This window comes from Capsicum annuum, chromosome 1 (assembly GCF_002878395.1).
Source record: "Capsicum annuum cultivar UCD-10X-F1 chromosome 1, UCD10Xv1.1, whole genome shotgun sequence".
Taxonomy (NCBI): Eukaryota; Viridiplantae; Streptophyta; class Magnoliopsida; order Solanales; family Solanaceae; genus Capsicum; species Capsicum annuum.
The window spans coordinates 177,008,190-177,016,676 of NC_061111.1; the positions used below are offsets into that span (position 1 = coordinate 177,008,190).

Here is an 8,487-nt window from a genome sequence, read left to right on the forward strand (position 1 = left end):
CAGAAATGTCACTCGAACATTTGATTATCTTGTCATCTATAAAGGACGATTTTTCTCTGCACATAAATTTCCACTCAATAGCTTCTATTTCAGAAATATGTTTGATCAGAAGATTAATACATGACATTTCTTTCTACACTCGGGAGATGATGTTGGAGAAACCAGCATCCTCACATAGGCCTTTCCTTTAACTTCAAAGAACGAGAATGACAAAATGCAAAAAAAGGAATACACTTAAGATTCCAAGTTAGCCAACCGAGACACCTTTTCGATTTCTTTCATAATCAGCTCCTTTTCCTCTTCAAATTGATCGTCTTCACCACCTGTACCATGGAATAATTCAGAGAACTGAAAAAACATATTGGTGCTAGACCGCAAGATCTATTGTACCTTATATGTATACCTTTTCCAAGGTTGTTTAGCAATGCCAATAGCCTTTCATGGTTCTTTGCCAATATAAGTTTTATTCCTCGAGGCTTGTTTGGATTTGCAACAAACACCTGCAAGAGAATTGTATGGGCATGAGGACTACAAATAACTTAATCTGTATGTGCAAACAGGACATAAAGGGCACCCAGGTACATTAAGCTCTTGCTATACGCGAGTTACAGAGAAGGCTCGAACCACAGACGTATGGATGCTTAATTACTGAAAGGAGAGAGAGAGAGAGAACATAAACACTTGGGATATCTTATTATAGAATGATAAATTGAGGGAATCAAATTCAACGAGGATCCACATTGCTACAAAATCATCGAGAATTTGCAACCTCCCATAGGATAATTTCTGAAACTTGTGTCCCAAATAGCAAATTCTTGAATTTGACCGTCTTCCGTTATTGCTGACATTTGATTGAGCCAAGTAAAAAAGATCATATTTGAAGCACTCTTCTAAACATGATGGAATTATTGACGAGTCTGCTTACATAACATGTAAGAGACAATAATAATGGCTAAAACAAATACTATGAAAACATCGGACGGAGGACTTTAAGATTCTAGGTTGTGACAGTAATGCAACTATTAATCAATCCAACTATAAGCTAAGTAATATGCTTAGCTCCTTGGCTACAAATGGTGCATGCTCCGTGAGATATTACTATGCAGATTTTCTGTTGCTCCTTCATGCAGAAGAAAGTTACAGATTTTCAAGTTGGGAACTCCAGAGCATTCCAGAAAGTTAGCAAAATGATTCCTTCCTCCCCTTTCCCCTCATATCAGAAAGCAGGATATCTAAAGGCAAGACAATATCACCTTGAAAATGTGGAAAGCAGAGATTTGTATGTTTTTGCTCGAGTCCTGCATGTGCAGAAAAATAAAGTTCCAACATTTTTACATTGAATGAGAAAACAGAAACAAATCTAAAAATATCCACCCAAGTCCAACTAAAGCAAGTAATATAGCAGCATGAAGAAGTCCTGACATATAATCTGCGATCAATCTCAACTCTCCAAAAGGGAGATAATGCATAACTTAACATCATCCTACACGTGTACAATTGATACAACCCAGAGAGAACCACACCCCAAAAGCTAGATATGGAACTTGAGTCCCACATCAGTTTAATGGGGAGGTGAAATGGGGGTTATATAGCCCTGGGCTCTCTCCCATTTCAATAGCTAGCTTTTGGGTGCGGTTCTCCCTGGGTCGTATCAGTTGCTATGACCCATGTGAAGAATCTGAGCAGCCAATTCAAAACCTTAGGAGGCAAAGGTGGAGTTACAGACCTTTACAAACCCCTTTAAATGCCCTTTTATACCGATGTGGCACACTATGTAACAGTTCCTACCCTCATATACCAGTTATCCTCACCAATGAAACATTATTATGATAAAGCAAGCGAAGACAACATGAAATACCTTTAGTAGATTCATCATGACTTTCAAATGGCTGACTTCTGCTATATAACGCTTCATAATATGGGAATTGGGAGGCTCCAGTAGAAATTCTGAGAGAAGCTAAACTCCATGAAACATTTTATCAGCAGCAGAAGAGCCATAGAAACAATCAAAAGATAGAAGGAATATTGACAAGAGAATTAACCTTCAGAGATTGCCTTCTTGTCACGTAATTAGGAGAAGTCAAGAGTTTTTCATATTGCTCGAAGAACTGGAAGTAACAGTTAATAGTTATTAAGAACAAAACTAAATGCAAGACTGATCAGTGGATAAATAATGGAGATGGTTAAGATGTAACAAACCTCATTATAGTTATCAGACAGGTATTGAGACACAGCAGATTCATGTTTGGTGAGCAAATCCTGCAGAATTCCAAGATACGTTAAAAGCAGCATTCACAGAGAACTGTGCATAGCAAGCACAATCTTGAACTTGAAACAATATGACCTTAAAGGTAGAAAATGCATCAGAAGCAACATCGAAGTTCGGCAACTCCACGAACTTGAAGAACAACTCAAAGCTGGGAGACTCCAAGATGTATCTAAAGAAGGTACATAATAATCATAAGAAAAAAACAATTGGGGAAGTGTTTGGGGTGTAAAATACAAATCCTTCAAGAGGTTGAGTAAATTCTGAGAATCTGGACCTAAAACGTGAATCCATCCCAAGAAATAAAGCAACAACGAAAGATCTTGGCTAAATAAAGGCAAAAACGAAGAAGTTTCACAAATCTGAAGAATCTGATAGTGACGAAGAAGATCTTCACACAATCAGGGTTAGGGAAGCGCGAAAATCTTACTTGGCAAGGCTTGGCAATTTTATGCATTCCCTAAGCATACCTCCGCAATGCAATGCAATTTCCTTGTTGTCATAGCTGTTCGTGTAATCAGAATGTTTTAGAACCATGAGGGTTAATACTATTCAATGACAATATTTCACAATAAACTGTAACTTATGCTTACTAAAAATTAGAAGGTTATCACGAGTGTCCTTACAAATAAAATCAAAAGGCTACTGAGAGTGAAACAGGAGGAATACAGATGCTGGAGAGAGTCCTTTTTCAAAAACAGCTAATAGGCATTAGGGTGTTCATGTGTTAGCCGAAAAGGAACTTCTGACGGTGGAGGGATGTTATCCAAATCTAACTTGCCTGGATTCTATAAATACCAGTTGTTTAGGAATATTTTTCAATCTATATTTGGTCATTATAGTCTTAGATCTTAAGTATACTTACCCTAACTTTTAATAGAACTCAACTCTTAAGGGATAAGGGTAATAATTCCTTTTAAATGAATCCTATTTGCTCAACTTTCATCTTCTTTGAAGACCTTCTAGTATCATGGTATTTTATCTTTTTCTACAGGTGTTTCATCTGAATTGATATTCTTGGCTTTGTTGCACTTGAGCCGAGGGTCTTTCGGAAATAGCCTCTCTTCCTCCAAGAGGCAGAGTGAAGGTCTGCATACACTTACCCTTCCCAGACAACACTTGTGGGATTATTCTGGGTACGTTGTTGTTGTTGTTGTTTCATCTGAATTGATAATTTTCTTATTCTTCACACACTCTCCCTGGTTAAGTATCTAAGAAAGCTAAAGATACAATCAGAGCGAACACGTCAAAGAGAGATTTTGTAAAACAACTAGGAAAACCGAAACAAACAGGGGGAGTATAAATGTTATTGTTAGAGGAAAAGAACCTCTACTGCCAGATGTCACATTTATTATCAAAACAGGATAAATATGGTAAGGCCTTGTTAAATAACACATTTTCATAATATAAGTGTCAGTGGGCAGGCGACTTAGTGTTGATACATCATATATGACAATTAAATGTTTTAAATTTCAAATATTAAATGGCCATAAAATGAGATGTAACAAACTATTTCGAATGAAACGAACAAAGAGATCTTTAAATGGAATAACCTTTTTACCCCTAAGTTGCTCGGACTCGGGTGCGGGGCTCCGATATGGGTGCAGGTCTAGAGGTCGGATCCTTCATGATCTCAATTTTAAGATTCGAAGATATGGATACGGGTTCGGGGTTCGGCTAAAATAATCCAAATATCTAAAATAGAGTCATAAAACCTAAAATTATGAGATATTATGAGGAAAACTTGAGGAGAAAATATTGATCAAGAGGATAATCCTGTAAGGAGATAAAAGGAAAAGTAGTAACATACAAATTTCTATATACAAGGTATTCCATTTTTTACCGTTTCACCCTAGCTTTTGTTTTGATTATAGAAATCATTAAATTTGTCCAAACTTTCCATGTTGATTTTGGTCAAAGCAACCAAAATTGGTTGACTAGTGGGTACAGATCCCACACCCATGTCGTGTCGACACGAGTGCGGCACCAAAAGTGAAGTGTCCGAGTAAATTAGCTTTATCCCACGGAAAGAAAATAGAATGCTTTCTCATACACTAATTCTAAAGTAGGAGTGTGAAAAAAGAAAACTTTATCAGAGAATTCTTCAGTCTAAAAATATATATAATGCATGGAGCCAACGAAGCTTTATATGTTTGAAATGACTTACCCCAGCAACATATGGAAAGATGCTTACTTCCCCTAATCCTATATAATCACATAATTCAATCAGTCGAGATGGACTAACAATACTATCATTCTATAACAAGAAATAGTGGTGCTAAGTTTTTACATGTCCCCAGCACTTTCACCACCACCAGCCAGCGGGTTACCAAAATGGGAACACATTCTATGAAGTCAATTTTACAACTAGAAGAATTTTCTAAAAATGATTTCAATGATGTTCAAATGATGGTGGTTGTACCCTCTTCAGATGTGCATGCACTAAAAATGAGACTTGCTTACCAAACCACTAGGAAGTCCAACAATTCCAAATGTTTTTCCATGTATTGCGCGCAACAAACTGTGGAGTCAACTTTTTGCTTCAACATAATAGACCAACAATGGACCAAATTTTTCCTAGCCTATGCAAAAGACATAATAATTAGCCATAGAATCCAAACTAAATACAGTGCATAAAGTCTGATTTGAATTTCCTTTCAGATAAGATAGAAAAACATACTTCCCATCCCAATATAGGTAATTTGTGAATGAAGAGCGCAATAACATCTTCATTACAAACTTCAAGTGTTAGTTGCGCAACTTGATCGAGGTTCGGCTCAACCTCTCCATCTCCTGCAAGCATAACTTTCATTGCCACAATATTTTTCTCAACTTCTTCCATAGCCTGTATGAAAGGGATATTTGAAAAGAACATTATCATTCTTTGGAATAGATTCTAACAAACAAAGAACAAGCAAACAAGAAGAGATAGCTACCTTGTTAAGCTTTATTTGTAGTTTCCAATGCTTAGGGACAGGAAGTATTTTTCTTTCACCATAGAAAGCGCAGTTACTGTACTTACACCCTTAGAAAACTTATTCAAAAAAAGAAAAATTACGCCCTTTATCCAAACTTTTGTTATTAAATTCTATTTTATGATGAAGATAACGTTTCGCAGTGCAGTTAACTAAACTTAGCACTTATCTAATCTACATTAAAATTGTAAATTGTTTTGTTGTATTAGTTCTGTCTGCAACACCACAACCTTGTTCCTTTCGGTTCCTCCACTCTCCATTAGTCCGTATCACAGTTTCCAACTATCCAAATCATTCCTTTCACTAAGCTAAGCCTCACTTCAACAAGTGGAAAGCATCTGATTAAGTTTCTGTAATATAAATTCTTATAATCTACCAGTTACCAAAAACATTTCCCTGTTAGCACCCAATATCAGCATAGAAAATATAAATACATAAAAAAAAAAAGAAAATAGCAATTGCAGTTCATGCCCGAAATCATCGATCACTTTTAATACTCATTTCCTTCTAAATTTAAACCAGTATGAGCTAACTAGTTCTCCACTAAATCACTTCTACTTATTTCACACCTATGATCATTAACCTAACATTAAATGAATTTTAGATTACACCATTTCCATTTTTTTTTTCTTTTTCTTAATTCTTAAGCAGATTGGTGGTGCTTATATACATACAGCTGATCAATGTTAATAATCAAGTCAATAGCTTCTGTGTTTTTTTTTTGTTTGGACAAAATCAATTATTATGCACCAACATGCTAGAAACAACATCTAAATACCGAGTGTAATCCCACAGTTGCGCTCTGGGGAAGGCAGTGTACTTAACCTACCCTACCAACATGTTGTTGAGTAATAATAAAGTTTGTATCCTCTCCCCCCCCCCTCACCCCCCCCACCCCCCCCCCTCCCCCCCCCCCCCCCCCCCCACCAAAAAAAAACACTAACCCGCAATATGCCAAATCAGAAAATAATGGAAAAAATGAAGAAAGAACCTTGTCGAGGGCTTTAACTTCAGCAACAGTGATGGAATCAAGGGCATTGAAACTGTCTTTGACAGCTTTGGCGAGTTCAGATGGAGTTTTAGGCCTTGATGCCTTGAAGAAAGAGAATGACATTTTTATCTTTCGATCAAACCACTTGCGATTTGATTTTGATCCCACAAAAAAAAGAAACACAACAGAAACCTCTCTCCCTCTTTTTATACCTACCCTACCCAGGGAAAATGATGACGTTTCCGCATTCAATTTTTTTAATCATTATTCCATGTGTGGAATTGGAAAGTAAAATTTGATAAATGGACATCAAACTTCACAAATTAGTTAGGCAAAATGATATATTGGGTCCTTCTAGTTGCACAACTTGTATTATGAACACTTCTGCTTCATTATCATCTGCCCTTCAATTCATTATAATATATTATAAAATATGAACTATGAACAAAAAGAACATGATAAAAGAGAATAATTCTTATTTCTCATAAAAATTTCTTGAGGAGTTGATTACAATATGAAAAAATCTTTTTTTTTTATTTATAGGAAAAATTAACTTTGTCCCAAAAGTTAAGAGTTTGAACTTTTTCATAGATAGATTTATGACACTCCCCTTGAATGTCTAATTGATAAATAATGTGTTTCGTTAAAATCTTATTAGAAAAAATTTAGTGAAAAAAAAATTATAACACGCATATAGACTGTCTCATTAAAAACCTTATGAAGAAATTCAGTGGGACAAAACTCGTAGGAAAAAAAGTGTACAACGCATATTAACTCCCTTAATGAGAGCATCCTTGGATCTTTATATCCCGATCTTGTGCACCATCTTCTTGAAAGTTACAGTTGGAAGAGATTTGGTGAATAAATCAGTCACATTATCACTTGAATGAATCTGTTGCATATCACCCTAGTTCATGTGTATAGAAAAACTTTGGCGAAATGTGTTTCATTCTATCTCCTTTTATGAATCGCCCCTTAAATTATACTATGCATGCTGCATTATTTTCATATAAAATTCTGGATACTTGGCCATATTTCAAACGACATTTTCCTCAAATGAGACATATCAAGGACCTCAGCTACATACACTCTCGATTTGTTTCATGAATAGCTATAATAATTAAGATGGTTCGATGAGGTGTCTACGATAGAATGCTTTGTAGATTTTCGAGATATGGCGGTACCCCCATATATGAACACATAGCCTGTTTAAGACCGAGCTTTATGGGGTCAAATAAATATCCAGCATCAGCATAATCAACAAGATCGGGACTATAATTTTTAGAATAAAATAAGTTCATGTGTTTGATCTCATTTTGATGTCTCCTAGTAGGAGTAGAATTATATCTTGCTAACAAATTAATCGAAAAGGTGATATCAGGCCTTGTAGTATTTGCAATATACATTAGTGTGTCAGTTGCACTAAGATATGATACTTCTTACCCAATTCAATTCGGTGTATTTTCCATTTAAGCAAATATATTATTTTTTAAAACTCCCCAAGAGTTTCAATAATAACTTTTATATGCTTCAAACATTTTGAATCCTTAAAAAGGTTTCATATAAATTTTATCAAGTAACAATATTCAATATTTCATGTGTGACATCTTCAAGTGTCTGAATTGCAAATCAAATAAGTTTTATACTTATCAAGACTCATCATTTCATGTCACTGGATAAATAGTTCTACATCGACATGCTTAAATAGATGTAAAATTCAAAATCCTAGTAATTTTTTACAATATTGCGCCAACATTGATCAAAGATATTGTCGATGATATATTATTGTGTATCAATTCACAATGTAATGAAACATTTTGAGATCTCATCACTTCATTATCTTCAGGTATCTGAACCTTTCATAAGGTTTCATGAAGTGTTATGTTGTAGGCTCCTTAAGAGCACATTACCTCTTTATTATGTTCATTTGTTTTTTTTTTCAAGAGTTATTTTATTTGGAATCAATTGTTCTACCAAGCTTCATGCATGTATAGACTTTGTTCTTTAAGGACACACAATAAGAGCATCCACAGCTGAATATGAACTCAATTGGCAGTCAATAAATGTGTCTAGCATTTAACTTGAATTATCTTTCGAATGAGGATCATATTGATGATAATCCAGAACGTACTTCTTAGTTGTTTATTATCCCCCCTCAGGTTAGGAAAATTAATATACATCTCAATTTACTTTAGAGAATCCATCTTTGTTCATTATTGTATACCATTAATCATATACAACATATCAACATTATT

At 35.1% G+C, this 8,487-nt stretch overlaps 1 protein-coding gene across 2 annotated transcripts; it reads right to left on the reverse strand.

Annotated features, from left to right (window-relative positions):
• Positions 1-67: 67 nt before the first annotated feature.
• On the reverse strand, positions 68-6,628 carry LOC107841929 (calcium-binding protein 39). 2 transcript variants are annotated; one of them, XM_016685782.2, is made up of 11 exons: positions 6,233-6,628; positions 4,947-5,111; positions 4,730-4,848; positions 2,697-2,771; positions 2,345-2,438; positions 2,200-2,259; positions 2,043-2,108; positions 1,859-1,957; positions 1,254-1,298; positions 404-500; positions 68-323 (listed from the first exon to the last, which is right to left on the reverse strand). In XM_016685782.2, exons 1-11 carry the CDS (start codon positions 6,353-6,355, stop codon positions 235-237), a joined length of 1,032 nt encoding a protein of 343 aa, XP_016541268.2. In that variant the 5' UTR covers positions 6,356-6,628; the 3' UTR covers positions 68-234. The 2 variants fall into 2 exon arrangements, with proteins under 2 accessions (XP_016541268.2, XP_016541273.2); XM_016685787.2 differs by having other exon boundaries at positions 391-500.
• Between the last annotated feature and the right edge of the window lie 1,859 nt (positions 6,629-8,487).

Coding starts and splice junctions, on each gene's coding strand:
- LOC107841929 (XM_016685782.2), bottom strand. CDS start 6,355: ATGTCATTCTCTTTCTTCAAGGCATCAAGGCCTAAAACTCCATCTGAA. Junction 1,299..1,858: donor TCATGATGAATCTACTAAAG/GTATTTCATGTT, acceptor CTGCACATGCAG/GACTCGAGCAAAAACATACA. Junction 324..403: donor GCTAAACAACCTTGGAAAAG/GTATACATATAA, acceptor TCCATGGTACAG/GTGGTGAAGACGATCAATTT.